Source organism: Sinocyclocheilus anshuiensis, unplaced genomic scaffold (genome assembly GCF_001515605.1).
Source record: "Sinocyclocheilus anshuiensis isolate Anshui unplaced genomic scaffold, SAMN03320099.WGS_v1.1 scaffold671, whole genome shotgun sequence".
NCBI lineage: Eukaryota > Metazoa > Chordata > Actinopteri > Cypriniformes > Cyprinidae > Sinocyclocheilus > Sinocyclocheilus anshuiensis.
The window spans coordinates 145,479-164,274 of record NW_015551031.1 but is presented as its reverse complement, the minus strand read 5'-3'; the positions used below and the strand labels follow the sequence as shown (position 1 = coordinate 164,274).

Here is an 18,796-nt window from a genome sequence, read left to right as displayed (position 1 = left end):
GGTTAATAAAGAAAAAGTAACTTGAATCATGTTGTAGTTACATTTTCAAGTTGACTAGTTAAAAATCATAAAAAATCGAGAATTTAAATTTTTTGCAAAATCGCCCAGCCCTACTAGCAGATAATAAAGAAGTGTGCCGTAGAGATCCTAATTAGCATTTAACAACTTGTGTGAGTGTGCTAGGATACTCTGGAAAGCCATGTTCCCACTTTAAAGCTTTTTAATTAGCCAGTAAGATCATTACTTCCATGCTTTATGTAGCGAATCAGCTCATGGGGAAATATGAATAATTAATCATTCTACTGTGCATTGTGTCTCTTCCTATAAAAAGGTAGTGATTTTCCCTACTCACATTCCTGTGGGTCATAAAACCAGTGATATCAGCATTAGTTGCCATGGGGACCAGGGGGGGCCTGGTGTCGTTGCAGACATCCTAGGGTGTTACGCATTTAGGGGGAAAGGTCCATAGGTCCTCATATGGCTTGTTAACTGAGGGGTGTTACAGAGTATTTGTTAAATATAGCTAACAAAATATATATTGTGTGTTTGATTGGTCCAGACGCTACATTTAATATACCATGACTTTGCTATTATGTAACACTTCAGGTTCTTCAGGAGAATACATGTTTATTTCAATGCAAATGTAGATTAATACTGAGGAAATATTTTGCTAGGGGAACAACAAAGATAAGAAATTACTGGTCCACATCCTGCTGGCTTCAGGGAGTTTGTGTGATTTGATTTGCTGTAGCAATCCCTTGCAAAAACAATTTATTTGCGACAAACTGAAAGTTAATGTGGTAAATTTGTTTCACAGAGCACAACATTTCCAAGCCAAACCTGGTTTGCAGATCTTTTGGCTGGTTTTAGAGGGATTTAGGGAACTTTTCAGCTGGTCATGCTGGGGGAATCTTTTAAACCAGCTAAAACTAGCATAAAAACCACCAGCTTAAATCAGCCATAACTAGCACAACAGGCTGGTCAAAAATGTTTTTTCAGCATTGTGTAGTTGGTAGACTACACAAATACCTAAGCCATCACCATGTTATATCCAGTTATATCCAAAAATGTTTTACTGAATCACTGGAATCTGAAACGAGACTGGCATAGATGGATGGAAGCCAGCCAGAGTGAGTCGCCAATAGTTGGAGGATTGTCGTTCTGGCAAGAGCTGCTGGGTGTTAATCCATCTGTGTGACCTTGTATACCAGGGGTCGGGAACCTATGGCTCGCGAGCCACACCTGACTCGCCAGGTCTCTCACCCTTTACCAGCAAATGATCTATTACAAAAATTGTATTATTAACAAAGGAACGTGAATGAATGAGACAGTAAGGAGTGGGACATTCTTGAAGGCAGACAGTATTCAAAATTCAAAGCTGCGAAACGGAACTTAATCCGCTTCTGACTGCATGTTTTCTGCGTGCGAGGTCCGAGTGGAACACGGAGAAGCATAGACGTCTTTGGTGGCGCGCCTTAAACGGTCAAAACACGGAGTGTCAAAATGCCTGCACTGGTGTGTATTCACATAAATACGGTCAACATGCACAGTGCATTATTCTTCACTCACTCGAAGAGTGAGTTCTTCACTCACTCAGCCCTGCACAATTTTTGACGGTTAGTTGCATATTTGTGTATTTTAGTTTCCATGGTCCTAATAAAGTTACTATTATTAAAACGTTATTGAAAAAAAACATGCATTTTATATAATATTAGGCTATATATATTGGCTCTTTTGGAAAAATGCATGAACCAAAAATAAAAAAATTGGCTCTTTGGTCAAAAAAGGTTCCTGACCCCTGTTCTATACCATAAGAAATATAAATTAGAGAAAACAGCTGCACAATTTTATATGGAACTTCATCAACTTCAGTCTCTCACGTGGCTTTCAGAACAAATAATACTCAAGAGTATAATTTTTGAGTGTTTTATTTATTTGGGTGACTGGAATTCTTTGGTTCGTGCCTGTGGCTGCTGAATAAGAGCAAATCCTCCTCACTGCATGTTTTCTGCGCGCGAGGTCCGAGTGGAACACGGAGAAACATAAACGTCTTTGGTAGCACGCCTAAAACGGTCAAAACACGGAGTGTCAAAATGCCTGCACTGGTGTGTATTCACATAAATACGGTCAACATGCACAGTGCATTATTCTTCACTCACTCGAAGAGTGAGTTCTTCACTCACTCAGCCCTGCACAATTTTTGACGGTTAGTTGCATATTTGTGTATTTTAGTTTCCATGGTCCTAATAAAGTTACTATTATTAAAACGTTATTGAAAAAAAACATGCATTTTATATAATATTAGGCTATATATATTGGCTCTTTTGGAAAAATGCATGAACCAAAAATAAAAAAATTGGCTCTTTGGTCAAAAAAGGTTCCTGACCCCTGTTCTATACCATAAGAAATATAAATTAGAGAAAACAGCTGCACAATTTTATATGGAACTTCATCAACTTCAGTCTCTCACGTGGCTTTCAGAACAAATAATACTCAAGAGTATAATTTTTGAGTGTTTTATTTATTTGGGTGACTGGAATTCTTTGGTTCGTGCCTGTGGCTGCTGAATAAGAGCAAATCCACTGTTACCTTCTGTGAATGTGTGGATTCAGGAATTCTTTGATATTAGATCTCCTGGGGCATTGTGGGTAATCTGATGTATTGCTAGAAGGTCTTATTAGAGTTTGTTTATACTGTACAAAGACTTCTGCCTGTGTTTATGTTTCTTTACATCTTAAATTGCTTTTCAGAATAAGAGTAAAATTAATTGATGTGCTATTATATATAAATTTTTATATTTTAATAATAAAATTTTAATAATAATTTGCCACACATACACGCATATTAATCATTTGTAACAAAAGCAAACTAATATAATATAACTACTGTAATTCCTGTAAGGCCACTAAAAGCTTCTGGCGAAAACTGTTCTGTCAATCAGTACAAAAAAGGGTGAAAAGCTCAAAGTTTATTGAACTGTCTTTCATTAAAACGGTGTTTTACAGTGGGACCACTACATGGATAGGACGACCTTCACTTTGAAAATCCTTTGAGAGAACTGTGAAATTGCGGAATTCAAAATAATTACCTTTTTGAAGTGAAGTGAAGTGACATGTGGCCAAGTATGGTGACCCATACTAGGAATTAGTGCTCTGCATTTACCCATCCAAAGTGCACACACACAGCAGTGAACACACACACACCGTGAACACACACCCGGAGCAGTGGGCAGCCATTTTTGCTGCGGCGCCCGGGGAGCAGTTGGGGGTTCGGTGCCTTGCTCAAGGGCACCTCAGTCGTGGTATTGAAGGTGGGAGAGAGCGCTGTACATTCACTCCCCCCACCTACAATCCCTGCCGGTACGAGACTCGAACCCACAACCTTTGGGTTATGAGTCCGACTCTCTAACCATTAGGCCACGACTTCCCCTTCCGACTTGAACATGATTTAAATGGCGTTCCTTTTTCAAAATGACAAACATGACTTGCATGTTTGGACAGTAGGTAGAAACGGACAAGCTAATAAAAAGAAAGGTACTGGCCTCAATCTAACATTCAGCACTGTGTGCACAAGGAGAAGGGATTGTTTGAAGTATTAATTGAGGTTGTACAGTTCACCCTGAAGGACGGATGGCTTGCAGTCCTCCCTCATTAGCGGAGTTGACTTTCCCCACTCGCAGAGCTGCTGTCTGTCACAGCACAGTGGACTAAAGAAAAAAACACATTGTCCCTCTGAATCACACTAGTCCCAAACTGCAAAGGAACTGAGGCAAAAAGGATTCTGAAAGCTCTATCGTGTGACCTCAAATCCCTGAGGACAAGCATTAGCTGCATTATGTGAGATGCAGTGATCTGTACAGTGGACTGTGAGGTTCTGTGTGTATTGTGTAGGGGTGGGCGCTATACCGGTATGAAAGTGATTCCATGTTCATATGTTGTTCCATGATATGGATTTTGCTATACCGTGGATACCGCTATATATTCATGAATTAAAATTTTGCATTTATATTGTTTTGTTCAATTTGGTACGCTTTGCAAATTTTAACACAAATGACGATAAAGAGTCGAGGCTGAACGTTTTTGTCCTCTGTGTGCAACGCCGTACTACACAGGCATTAGTAATCAAACACATAGAGCATCATAACAGACCAAATTAACAGAGCGCAAATCGCCTACTCCAGTGGTTCCCACACTGGGGGGCGCGGCAAGGCTGAGGGATAGTGTACAGTCAGCAGATTATTTTGCAAAATAAACCTCTGTAGGGTGATAAAGACTACACTGCGTAATTTTCCCGCTTATCATGCGGTCACTTGCCTGATAAGTAAATAATTGAGCGCAAAATATTAATTTGATATATTTTAATGACCTCATCATGACTCGCAGTACCCGCTTATGAATATACTTAAGATTCACAAATACCAAAACAACGTGTCTACACTAGACGCGAGCGGCGCGATTTGACAAAAGCAAACAAAACCCAGTGATGTTCTCTGCTGTGGATGCGACGCGACAAATCCATGACAGTAAACTGATGCCCCGTTCTATTTCTGACCAACTCCAGCGCTCTGACACAAAGAACAATTTCAAATATTCATAAGAGAATCGTTGAAAATATTTTTCTCTACAAAAGGGGGGCCTGATAGAAAAAGTTTGGGAACCACTGACCTACTCAAACACACAATATTTAATTTAATTTAATTCATACAGGCCTACCTCATGTTGCACATTTGCACTTTTTGAGAAAAACTATGGCACAAGTTTTTCAGGTCCATGTCCAATCCCTCACTTTTTCTAGTTATATACGGTTAAAATATTTTGCCTATAATTTTTTTTCTCTCATATCGCAATATAATATCGATATCGCCTGGGCAGTGTAAAATATCGTGATATGAATTTTAGCTGTAGGCTAAAAAAACAGTAGGATGTAAGAAGACAGACGGTCAAAAAAGGTGGTTATTTTTAGCATGCAATGACATGACCCCATTAGGTATCATTACGTAAAATTACAAACTTTTGGCCATAATCAGTATGAACACATGGAAAGATCACAAAATGCTTCTTTATATAAGAATACAACAAAGCAAAGACCAGCTCCACTGTCAAATTAATGTTATTAAGGCTGATCCAACTTGTGGTTCTGGTGGGTGGGCATTATAAAGTACATATACATCTATGAGTGCCAATGGAAAAATCCTGACTGATTTATGATTCAATATGGTGTAAATAGTCATAATCTGTATATTGAAAGTGTGGAAAGATTCTTTCTCATACCGGAGTACGACTCCATTTGGGCCACAACCAAGAATTCATTGAAATTATGAATATTTTGTGGTTTCATGCTGTCTAAACCATCAGGACCACAGAGGTTGCTCCGAGACCACTCACAAGTGCTGATTTCACTTGTGTAACAGCATTCTTGACTGTTTCCTTCGCTTAGCCAACCACAAACCCAGAAAGGGAAAACCATGTTTAGAGCAGAGCAATGGATCCATCCCAAACTCATAGCAGTATGTCAATAAAAGTTAACTTCACCACACACTGTCATACTAGAACTGATCCCAGTAACCCGGGATGAAGTAATGAGAGGGAAGATAATGGGAACAGTTCACAACACTGGCAGAACACTCTACATATGGACTCAGGGCATGGCAATAAAAGAGGACCACATGCTGTTTCTGCATGCCTGGCACACTGACCCAGCCACACTGACCCAGTGTACTAGAAGAGGCCAACATGGTGTAAAGATCTGTACATATGTTATCAGACAGGCAGCATTTTGCATATCTGTCAGAAGATGTGACCTTGAGTCTCAAAGCCTCTCTCTGAAGACAACAAACTGCAGTTCTGGGCAAAAAATACCCCATTAGTCTCCACTGGGACTTGAATCAAATACAAGGACGAGAAACAAAATAAAAAGAAACTAAATGCATTTACATTTTGGGGGAAAAGTAAGTATATTATTTCTTAAATATATTTATACTTAAACTGCTTTCTTACTTACATTATGTATATATATATATATATATATATATATATGTGTGTGTGTGTGTGTGTGTGTGTGTGTGTGTGTGTGTGTGAAAAAATCAAGTCATGTGGGCTAAAACTACTTGGTTAAGATGTTCTGTACATTATTTGAGGATTCCACTGAATGTTTGTCAAATTTCCAAACACGTCCATCATCTTGACTGAATAGGTCGTTGAGCTCAGTCTGAGGTGCCAGAAGAGACAGGTGCCAATGGCAGTCGTTTGTCCCTCCTGGAAGCTCAGAGTGCTTTAGCCTGAGGCTCCACTACCCACAATGCCTCAGGTGAGAATGTAACATAGCAGCAACCAGTTAGGATGAAGTAAATCATTGCTGACATGATGTACATCCAGACGTATGATTGCTATTTGATAGAGAAAGGGACACAGTCTGCTTGCTAAAATTGAACAATTTCATGCTTTGTCAGTTTTTGGATGATCACATTAAATATAGTGGAAAGAGATGATGATGCTGGGAAATCTAATAGGGCTGGATTGGATGTGAACTCGCAGATTACTCACAGATAATAAATCAGAATTAACAGCCCTGGCACATTTATATCACTGAATTACCAACAGCAGTCAGTTCGGATGAGTGCATACCTGAATACACAGCACTCAAGACCACAGTCCCTGGTTCAGCACCCGTTAAAATGTCAAAATACAGAAGTGTGTGGAAAATAAACACAATAGTTTGTGATGGAGCTCCCCTTTTGAACCACTGTAGCAAACACGCTGGCCAATGATGGGAAATTTACAGGCTTGAGAAAGCAACACAGAAAAAACTTGCATTTATATTTAAAAAAGTTATTAAATATCTTTAGTTCAGAAACTGTCTATGTAGTCTTTCAGATGATCATACTGAGTCTGTCAATCCCCATGCTCACATTAAATGGGAAGAAAGAAAGTATAAAAAAAACGGACTGTACTTTCATCCCTCACAGTCTCATAAATCTCATAAAGTTTAAATCTGCTGGCCGTAAGCAGTATGAGTGAATGCTGTCTGTCTTTTAATGTTCTTTTGAAGAGGAGTGTCTCAGTCATTTCTTACATTCAAGAGTAAGCCCGACCAAAGAGCTTCTTCAACACCATTAACCTTTCACAAAAGCGCCTTGATTAGCACTTTCTACCTTTTATATCCTGAAGTGAACCACGCTCTTTACTTCAATAACCGAAAGATACAACACTATTATTGAGTACAATCAGCAGTCTTCTCATTCGCACTGCATTTGGCCCCATTTACGGCACAATGTTGAAAAACATCTCCAATCTAATAGAAACAGACACAGGGCTTATGTGAATAAACCTATTGAAGCCACATGATTTCTGAGGTTCAGAAGCACTGCAGCACACCCTTTCATGCACATTTCCATTAACGGAGACAATGATATCAAGTCCAATTAAGAGTGCTCCGAGCAGCCTGATGAAAGTGCTTGTTAAACTGTGTCCCGGCGCATCATATCGGGGACCTTTCCATTAATCAGACGACAACGTTGTGGTGGAAGTGAACCATATTTACGGCTGTAAAAGGTCATGGGTCCGCATGGATGGGTAGCTTCATTTATTCGCTCAAATTCACTGTTCCATCATCGGTGGTGCAGTGAGTGCTTGTGCTTTGGGCGTGGTTTTAACCTCTATTAGATTAGGCACTGAAATGTGTTTCAACATGAATCTGCATGTAAAGAGGGATCAGATAGCAGAGAGATATCAAGAACATTGAAAGAGGTCAGCAATCACTTCAGGCTATATCAGGCAGCGTCTAAAGTCGATACGGATCAGTGCAAGAGGCCGTCGACAGTGGAAATGTCAAAGGTCCATTATATGGCCTCACATATACCAGGACTCAGCAGTAAAGGTGGCTCAAAGGCCTAGGGAGAAAGTTTTGGGTGAGTTGACAGAACTGTTTTTACATTTGTTTATGAAGTTTTTATGCTTTGCATCTTTAAACATTTGGATTTAAGTGATGTATAGAAAATTGCTGTTTTATGAATTCTGATATGTCAACAGTAAATGTCAACGAGGTGAAGTAGGGCTGCACAATTAATCGAAATTAAATCGCAAAGGCGATAAATCACGATTAGGCAGAAGCTGTGATTGTCATGCGTATCATTCAGTGAAGCACGGTCCTGTGATCAGCAGTAAATCTCCATCCGAAGGCCAGAGGGCGCTTTCGCGCTGAAACTCCAAATACGCCTTGCAGAAGAAACCCAGGAAATCCCTATAGCGGTTGCTGAATAAACAGAAGATTTAACTGCTTTGATTAATTCAACGTGACTAATAAACACACGACTACGTGTATATATGGCCAATATATGGTTTATCGGAGTTTGTCTTATTATAATTTTTATTATAATAAAGTATATAATAATGCAATGCTAATCGACATAACCTTTATCACTGCTTAGAATACTATGAAATATGTTGCGTGCCTTATTCTGTGTAAGAAGCCACATCATCTCACAGAAGGATTTACTTCAAACACATGACTGACGTTATGAAGTGAGTTTGGAGTATAAAACATGTTATTAAATGTGGTATTTTCATGTGCTTTCAGATGGAGCAGCATTTACTACACAGAGCCGTAGTTCACTGACAAGCTACGCAAACAGCTTTCATAATCGCAGAACGTTTTCTTCGATTTCATAATCGTGCGATTAAATCGTCTGCGATTATGAACGCGATTTTGCGTAGCTTGTCAGAGAACTACGGCTCTGTGTAGTAAATGCTGCTCCATCTGAAAGCACGTGATGGAGATTTACTACTAATCACAGAAAATCGCATTCGATTAAGCATGCAGCCCTAAGGTGAAGGTATATAGCTAGCTGACAGATGAGGTATTTTTGGAAATGCCAGAATGACTTCAGAATGTCTTGAAGAGTTAGCTGGAATGGCCTGAAAAAAAAAAAACTTTTTTTTTTTTTGCATATTTAATTTGACACAAATACAGAAGTAGCAGTAAGAGACGGAGGAACAGTCTGTTCTGTTTTGTACCTGGGATTATGCCCCTCCAGGTAAAAATAAAATAATAATAAAGAATAAAAAAGACTTTTGCTTACAGATTTCCAGTGCTTTTCACTGGTAAATGAATGAAAAAATTTGTTTATTGTTTATATATTAAAAATGTTGACTATTTGTGGACAATCCACTGAATAAAATACTTCTAAAAGGTATTAATGTAATTTTTTTGCAAAGAGAAGATAATTTAAATATATTTTTAAAAATATTAAAAATGATTTTAAAAAAATCACAAAAAAGAACTACTTTACAAATTCATAGGAATAAATTCATTAACAATCTTTGAAAACAATGGCATACAATGCAAAATAATACTGATTTGGTGCTTTCAACAAGTCATTTTTAAACCATCAAAAAACCTTTATGTGACCCAGCTTGATAACATTCTTGGTGTCAAATCAACCAAATTTGAAGCAATATTGAAGAATAAATCTAAGAAAAACTATATACCCAAGTTTGACTGTCATAAAAACAAATCAATAAATGTATGTTTTTCTGTGGCAATGTAGCCCAACTGGCCCAAAAATTTCTCGCAGTGTTAAGCCCTGAACTTGGGTCAACGTGGTGCAGACATTACCAGTATCCTTTAAGTTCTTTCTCATCTTTTTACATTACTTCATGTTTCTTTGTTGCTCTCATATGTAGCATAAAGCAGTTCTGTTCATCCCTTATGTTTACAGAAGGATACATTTTAGCAAAACTTCTAGTCCAGATCCTAGGTTCAAATCCAGCCTGATCCTGTCCCCCCTCAATTGCCATGTTTCTTTGTAATGCCCAATAAAAATCCTCCAACAAAACAAGGTTGTGACAATAAGGTATAGACCACCAGGACAGATCACACTTCGGTCCCTCAAGGCCTTCTTTTTATTTGCAATGATTGTCTTCCCTCACTTTATAATGGTTCAAAACAACACGCACACAGGCTGTGTTTCTTTGGGCTGCTATTTAATGGAGACTGTTGAGGTCTGACATAAGCTCATCTCCATTTACAGCTCCACAGAAGTTTGTAACAGGCATTGTGAGAGGTTTAATGTATGCAGTCTGCACTAACATGCTTGTATCACGCCGTCCTCCTCTGATGAATGACACCTATCCGCCCAGCTGCCTAATTATTCACAATTAATCAGCGAGGAATCAGGCCTGTCACCACTGTCACAACCCCCTCCCTCATTCTCCCTTACTCCTCTTAACGCCCACACTGCCATCCTGCCATGCTCTGAGCATGGCATGGCATTGCCATGGTAACCGGAAGAGCTTTTACCGCCTGGCTGTTTGTACCAGGGTTACTGGATCAGTCAGAGACTAGGATGGTGGGGTGCAGATGTGACTAATAAATAATTTAATTCCATTCCAGTTGGATTCAGTTAGTTAACTAATAAATGCAGCACTCCATAAACACTGAACTTGGAATTCTACCACGTCCTAATCACCTAAAATAATCACTGGAACAGCACACTAGGACATCCAACTTCAGGTCAGCCTGGGCAAATTCAATGACTTCATCATTTGACGATTTCCAAGATGCCAACAAATAAAGCAATGGTCCATTGTATTTCAGGAGGAGGTCAGAGAATTCCAAATAGCATGACTCTAATGCTTAGAGGTTGGAAGCAGGAAATTTCAACTTGAGTATTGCTACTTCTGACTTTGTCTTGAATGTGGCATAATAACCTATTTCCTATAAAACACAAAAGCAGTCTTCCTCAAGTGGGCACATAAGAGCTTGGCAACTAAAGCATTGATTGCATATAATGCATATAAATCCCAGGACATTTTGATTACTCATGGCATTATCACACTATAAAGTATCGTTTTTAAATCAAATTAATTCCAAGGATTAGTACTGACATACAAATGGAAATACATCCCAGAAATCACAAAAAAAAAAACAATCCTAATGCTTATCTAGTGATCACAAACTAATACTGTTGGTTCATGACGATCACGGCCGAGAAAAATATCAAGTACTATGTGACAATGGCACATATGTGTGACCTTAGGAGAGTACATTTTGTCTGGAATAATGCCACTAAAGGTGAAAAAAAGGTGTGGTCACATTTACAGTTTCTTGGTGAAATTTTGTAGTCATTTCAAAAGAAATCCAAGTGTACAGTTTTGCAAAAAATTTCCTCATGCAGATAATGCTCATTCACATTGGTCACAAAATTGCTGTGGTGACCAACAGAAAGCTTCTTGGTTTGAAAGTGACTTCTTACCTCTCTACACTATTGATAATAAACAATGAATATTTTTTTGCCCACAAAATTTCACTGAAATGTGACCACACCTTAAAGAACCCTAATAGCCAGCGATTCCTTGCCATTATATTCTGTTTCTATGATTTAAAACACTTACTCTGCCAGCTCCTCCAAGCTCCGGTACACATCATCTTCATTCAGCGCTGTGTCCTCTGATGGAAAGGGCCTGGGGAGAGAGAGAGAGAGAGAGAGAGAGAGAGAGAGAGAGAGAAGAGATGAGAAAGAGAGCATTAGCCACTGCACACAGAGAAGGAAAGAATATAGCACAATTGACTGCTACAACATCCATAATTCAACAGGTGGGTTTATTCATGAGCCTTCCACCTCCTCTGTGATTGACGTTTGTAACAATATGACAGATGTTTCAAAGGCATTTATCTGATTTCTGACAGAATACAGCAGGCACAGTGAAAAGGCCGTGGCAGGACTGAATGACACAGGCTATTGCAGTTTGACAGAGACACCTAAACGCAAACACTTCAGCCCTTTTCTTAATAACTGCGGGTCAGGCTCTAGACTCCTCAGAGAGCCGACCCACTGGGATTCATCCAAGGCTCACGAACATTCACCGGCCTATTAGAAAGCTGCAAATGGAGGACCGATCAATTTTTTGATTAATGGCATGGCTCTTCCTCCAGAGATCTCATCAAATCACTTAATCTCACACATTATGTGGGGCAAAAGGTGCTGTGCAGCATGCAAAAAACATGAGGCATGGAAAATAAAGTGATTTTGAGGCAAGCCTTGTCACTTTCGCTTTAGCGTGTATAGGGTATGCCTCAAAGTCAATACAATTTAATATACGTGATTCACACCTTTGAATAATGCAGACTTTCTACCCAACACAAAACATCATGGCTTTATGGAGCTCTTCACATCATAACTTAGTTGCTGTTGCTGCTCTTGTGTGAAATGAAATGAGCTATATATGCATTTAATATGCCACATTTGTCAGGCCGTAAATGGCACAACACAGGCTTTTATGTGGCTTCACTTCCATATAAATGCTTTTTTCTACTATGGCTGATTATTAGAGATTCAAATAAACCAGAAACCCAAGCATCCTCCAAGCAACTATCCAGAATAGTCTAGCAACCACCCTACCAAATACCCTAGAAACCAAAAAGCATAGATATTATTTTATACAGTAGTCAAAATTTGAAGTGGATCAAAAAAGTTAATCAAAGTTGTCCTAAGATAAGAATGCATTTAGGTTTTAGGACAACTTTGATGAAAGGTTTTGATCGACTTCAAATGCTGACTAGTGTATATGCTCAATAATGCTGTATTCAAAAGGGTGACACTAGTTGGCCTTCATGCTAGGCTTGCTGTGATAGATGGTGTTGGCGGTGATGCCGTTATTAAGTCGCAACACCAGTTACATCACTTGCCCACCGCAGTACCGTCCCCCACCATTGTTTTGATTTTTTATAGTAATAAAAATTAAGTTAGAGAACAGACACTACAATTAAAAACTGAAAGCGGCTGCTCAATGCAGCGTGCCTAACGACAGTTCATCACAGATCAGATTTCATTTATCATGTGAGGAGAGTGAGTGGAGCTGACTGACAAGAAGAGTGAGGTGAGAAAGACAAGACGATAGCGGATGATTTACAAATGCAAAAGCGCCTGTTTGGCAGTATTTTGGATTTTGAAAAGCCTGTTGACTTTTGCCGTTTATCTAAGGTGATTTTGGAAGTTTTTGTAAGCATTAGTTTCTTATTTAATTGGTTCCACAATGTTTGCAGATTTTTACTTTATTTAAACTTGTAATTTATGTAATGACTTGATTACTTTTATTTTATTTTAGGGAATTAATTACTATTAATTCAGTCAGGGTTTGAAAGGAATCGAATCTTGAAAATTCGATATCAACCTGATTAAAACTGATTTCAAATCTGATAGTTTACACTTTAAATCAAGGGTCGTCCAGCGAGCCGGTGATTCTTAGTATATTTTAACAACTTGAATCTTTGTATTTCCCTGGCCACGGTCAATACAATTATTATAAGTAAGCTATTATAGTAATTATTATAAGTAAGCTACGAGCTAGGTAGCAAGGGATCTTTGGCAAGAGTCTTGACTTTGAGATATCACGACACCAGACAATAATTCTTTATAAATGAAACACAAATTTTATTGGCTATTCTGGATTACATTAAAGCTAGACTAAAGCACACATACATACACACACACATACATACATAGAGATTATTAGAATGAGAGTTGACGAATATAGTGGCCCCGATACTTTCAATAATTTTCCCTGGTTGTCTTTTGAATTGTCTGTGTACGTTTTGTTTCTTTGTCTGTGACACAAGAAACGTAAGGGTTTCCGTCAGGGCAGAAAGCAGATGTTCAGTGGGTCATGTGGCCTCACGCTGCATATCCCGTGCTTCCAGGCCTGAGGACGTGATTAGATTACCGTCCCTTTTCCTGTCTTGGATATAATAGTTGCACTCAGGGTGGGTCACAAGACATCGTGGTTTCTATATGTTGTGAACGAACCTTTTCAGTCCTTGATACAAAGAAAGCTTTGTTGTTTCTTGATTGGATCAGTCCATAATCACTCCTCTGAGTAGATGATGACAAGACTGGCAGGAAGTCGACCCAGAATATTGGAGTCCTGGGCTGGGAGTGATTAGCAAACCTCATGATGACTGATAAGGGCATATCGGTGTCCGTTCATGTACTAGAAATCCCTACATTTATTTATTTTATTTGACATCAAGGTGTATGCCATGCCTCCAAGCTTTCTTATTCGTTTTGCTAATAAATGTTCTACATTTCTTATTTACTTGGTTCCACAATGTTTGCTGATTTTCAGTTTTGTATACCTATTTAAATTTAAATTTTGTGTAAGTTATTTGTTATTTTATATTAGGCATAGCCTATAGAATGGTGTATTTTGAATTATTTTGTTAATAAAAGGTCTATGATTTATATATAGGCTAATTTGAATTTGAAGTTGTATTTTGTTGTTGTTTGAACTGAATTCAAGCAATTGACGCCGAATTGCTGCTAGTTCAAAAGCGAAAGTAAAATGCGCGCGGTGCTTTTAAGCTATTTAAAAGTCAAGGAAATTGAGGAAAAGAGGGAAAACTCAAATGAACTAAAAACGAACAATTGCTTTATGCCGAATTGCTGCTAATTTGTAAGTGAATTTAATTTAAAAGTGAAAGCCATGGTGTTTATATTATTCTGATGACTTGCACTGAATGGAATAGGGCAGTTTTGCATAATCTTGATAGTAGTTACTGATAGGTTGTAGAATTAAATCACGGAGGGTGCTTCTGAAATTAGTAAGGATGCTCTAGCCTTAATGCACATTTTCTCATAAATTTTGTCCAGTTCAGTACTATGGTTATCATTATATCAATCCCTGATAATTCAAGAGTGAATCACTCATAAACATGCAGATGTCATTCCCGACACTTTCCCTCTTTTAAGATAGATTTAAACATTCTGTGTTCAAACATACTTTGCAAAAATGTCACTGCAGATATCCTTTACAACTTAAATCTCAATTATACAGTAACTGTAACAAATAAGCACATGTCAACCTGCCATACCAAACAAGACCACAGAGAGATGCCAAAGGACTGCAAATAAACTACTATACGGTTCCATTCAGAATCACTAAACATGCCAAAATACAAATGAAAAATGGAAACATTCTGAATGTGTGGAAACTCTGAAGGTGGGTTGATGTCATCAGTGAACAGTTCCTCTGTCAGAACAAGCGATCATGTTGGGAGCGTCTAATGCCCATATGTACATAAACACCATCCTCACAAACTTCTCCAAAACACGCAAGCATCCATCATAAAACACTAGCTGTACATTAAATTGGACAACTACGTGTGTATTTGCTGCCTCAAAGTTTTCTATTTTCTGTCACAAAGGGTATCTGAGTTGATTATATCTATTTCCACTAGATGGCGCTTGTGTACTTAAGCACTCACTCATTTCACTATTGATTAGTTTAATTTGTATAATTTTATATTTATTTATAATGCTTATTGTGATTTCTACACTCAACTGTTGTTTATTTGAAAATATTTATTCTTTTGAAGAGTTTTAGTTGTTTTATTTTATTCTCATCTTGCTTTGTACGTCACTTCCTGTTTTGTCATCCACATGCAATGATGCAATGATGTTATCACAAGGATTAAGTTATAGTGATCAGTATGGCGAGAGCGCATATTCATTTGAGCATCAATAATAACAGACACACGCGTGCTTAATGTTACTCCTGTATGTCACTGTAATCATCTTTACCTTGATAACAATCGTCATCCATCGCAACACTGGCTTCTTTTATCTAGCCGCGAGCTGTAGTATGCGTATATGGTAATACAGCGTTTTTGAGCCGCCGTTTAGTCTGTAGGCTATTTCACACAGCGCAAAACAGCTTGAGCTGCTCCGAAACACAGAATATCACAGAATACGTAGGTCTACAAGAAAGTGGCTGATTATTTATATATATTTAAATTATTTAACATATTAATCATAAAATTAGTTAATTTATTATATTTTAATTTTACGTTATCTTACACACCCCTAGAGGATCACTGGCGCTCCCAATGAGTTATGTACAGGCATGGACTTTTGACATTTTCTTCAGAAAATGTAAAAATCAAGTTCAACCTCATGTTGACAGAGAGCCATCTCTTCAATCATAACTATGCTGTATTCCTGTCCCTACGGAGCTGTCAAACAGCCCTGATGGAGGGAGAAAAGGAGAGAGAGAGAGAAATATAGAGCTATAGGGTAGGAAAGGCTCTGACCTTGAGTCATGTTACTAACTGGCTTTAATGCATGATCTAAGCAAACTGTCACTTGTGTTTTTTTTGTTTTGTTTTTTTGAGGTCAGGCACACAAAGAGCCCCCTTACTTAACCAATGCTGACATCGGACATCCCCACCCACACAATAGCAGACTAATAAACATACATACACCCTGACAATGTGACCAACTCCTCACCTCACACCTCCCAACAACACGACACTCAAGGATGCTATGCCTTCTGATGGACAGAGAAGAGAGAAAGAGAGAGATGCTCTCTGACAGCTAACAGAGCATATCACTATTACATTTAACGTTAAAGTTGCTGCCAGTCAGCCCTATAGACAAATACACACCATATGGACGTATATATGTCAAATAAATGCACATACATGTGAAATATAAAAATAGACATGAATAGAGTGGTATGCTTTACTGTGTGGGTTGTGTTCAAGCATGCACTTAGAGGACCACCTAAAGACATGCAATCAAAGGTAAAAAGATTTCAAAACGTCACCATGACAAGCTCAATTGTAGATGGTGGCCACATCTTTTATTTCCTTATTACAATGCATCACAGTCATTGTTGGCAGGAAAACAACCTCCAAATGGATGCATTACGTCTTTGAGGTGAAAGCATAAATGTTCCACTCAGATGTATTTTGATGAGCGACTATCACCATGCTGAACTCATAACACAAAGATGTTGTATCGCATGATGGAATAATTGCTGATAGCGAAATAATTAGCCTGCTTACAAGGCTTCATCAAATGAATCGCTAATTAAACATCTCGGTTCAAAGGGACTTCCTCCTCATCTGCTACAGATGCGTTTATAATAAAAGAAGGTTAAACCTGCTCACAAATGTCACGCTAATTAGTCATGTGAATTAAACACGGTTTCCCGCATCTCCTGTCAAAGCAACAGTAAACCAACAGTTTGCTAGTTACTGTATCTCTGTGGGATTTTCCAGCATTTATGAGCATTTTGAGATATAATTAATTACAGTTTGAATAATTACCACTGTTTGCTCGTCTAAACTGTTAAATGCCTAGGGCCCTATGAAATCCATTTTATGTTTTTTCCCAAATTCCGTTTTTTTGCATTTTAATTTTTCTAGATTCCTTTTTTTTCTGTTTAAATTTTTCTAGGCTCTGTTTTAATGGATAAATTACATTTTATTAGGGCTGTCATTCGATAAAAAATTTTAATCTAATTCATTACATGATGTTTCGATTAATTAATCTAATTAATCGCAAAATAAATTTGACTGTGAAAATATCCACAAAAGATTATTTACAGCTATTTTTTGTGTTAAATGAAAAAGTATCAAGAAGACATTACAAATTGTAGCTTTAGAAAGAAATATTTTATTTGATTCAACATAAAATTAATTACACATAAGCATTTAGGCTATAACGGCCTAACGTGAACTATGGAACATAAAAGAAGATAATTTGAGAAACATCTCAGTATTTTTTGTTCACACAATGAAAATCATTGGTAACTAAAACAGCTTTGTTACCAACAGTCTTCAAAATACCTTTTTATGTTCCACAAAAGAAAATTTTGAAACGACATGAGGGTGAGTAAATCATGACAGAATTAAATTTTTTTGGGTGAACTATCCCTTTAGTGTTTTTATTTTTATTTATTTTTTAATGAAATGATACTCTAAATAAGAAACTAAGTCTGCCAGCAGGTGGCGGTAAATGCCTTTATGATTCATTCAAACGGCTGATTCATTCAGGAATGAAGTAAACGGCTCTCTCTATTGGCCTTTGAATAATTTATTCACTCGATTCGTTTAAAACGTGGATTAATTCAGAAATTAAACACTGTTGTGTTGCTCTGAAACGCACAACAATTCTGCTATGGCTTTAAAGGTAATATGTTCTCTGCAAAATTGAGCAAAAACACATAATATTGTGTTTAAAATATAACACAATATCAACTTTTTATTTACTGAACTGTTGTATAAAATCACATTCAAACTCGTGATATTCGGGACAAACAGCACTCGTGTGATAGGCCTATTGCTCTTGCTGCTCGTGTAACGTTAATATCGCTTATCATATGATATAAATATGGAGACAAAAACACGTACAGGGGCATTTTTTGCACCGATATCTTGAATTTTAGGGCATAACTGCATTTATGGTACTGCATATATTTCTCAAGTCAACTACCGTATTGACCTGAATATAAGACGATGTTTTTTTCTTGGAAATACATCTGAAAAAACGCGGTCGTCTTATATTCAGGGTCTAGACTTTGACATGTCAATAATACACCCACAACAATAGGTGGCGCCAAATACGCATAAAACGAGTGTGCCATGAAATACGTAATGTAATGCGTGTTGTAAAGCTTTTCTCCCTCCCGGCTATCTGCTATGGTTTCGTCTTTGCTTCCTTCCCCTGAACAGTTATCATCTCTTGTTGTTAACCGCGCTACTGATACTTTCTGCTCCACTCTCACGTCTTGTTTAGACACTGTCTGCCCCTTGTCTTCCAGGCCAGCTCGTACACTGTGATGTGACCCTGTCTCTCTCTCTCTCTCTCTCTCTCTCGCTCTCTCTCTCGCTCTCTCTCTCGCTCTCTCACACTCTCTCTGGCTCTCTCTCTCACACACACACACGCGCACACACACGATGCGCAAAACTCCGCATTTGAATAGTCAATAGCAAATACTTAAACTAGTAACAAAACAGT

The 18,796-nt window shown here is 38.0% G+C and overlaps 1 protein-coding gene across 1 annotated transcript in view; it reads right to left on the bottom strand.

Moving 5' to 3' along the window:
- Positions 1 to 18,796, bottom strand: part of LOC107661185 (guanine nucleotide exchange factor VAV2-like) — a 150,393-nt gene that overhangs the window by 35,915 nt on the left and 95,682 nt on the right. Inside the window, exon 4 of the mRNA XM_016450659.1 lies at positions 11,391 to 11,459. Within this exon, the coding sequence (XP_016306145.1) occupies positions 11,391 to 11,459 (69 nt within the window). The remainder of the gene's footprint in view (positions 1 to 11,390; positions 11,460 to 18,796) is intronic.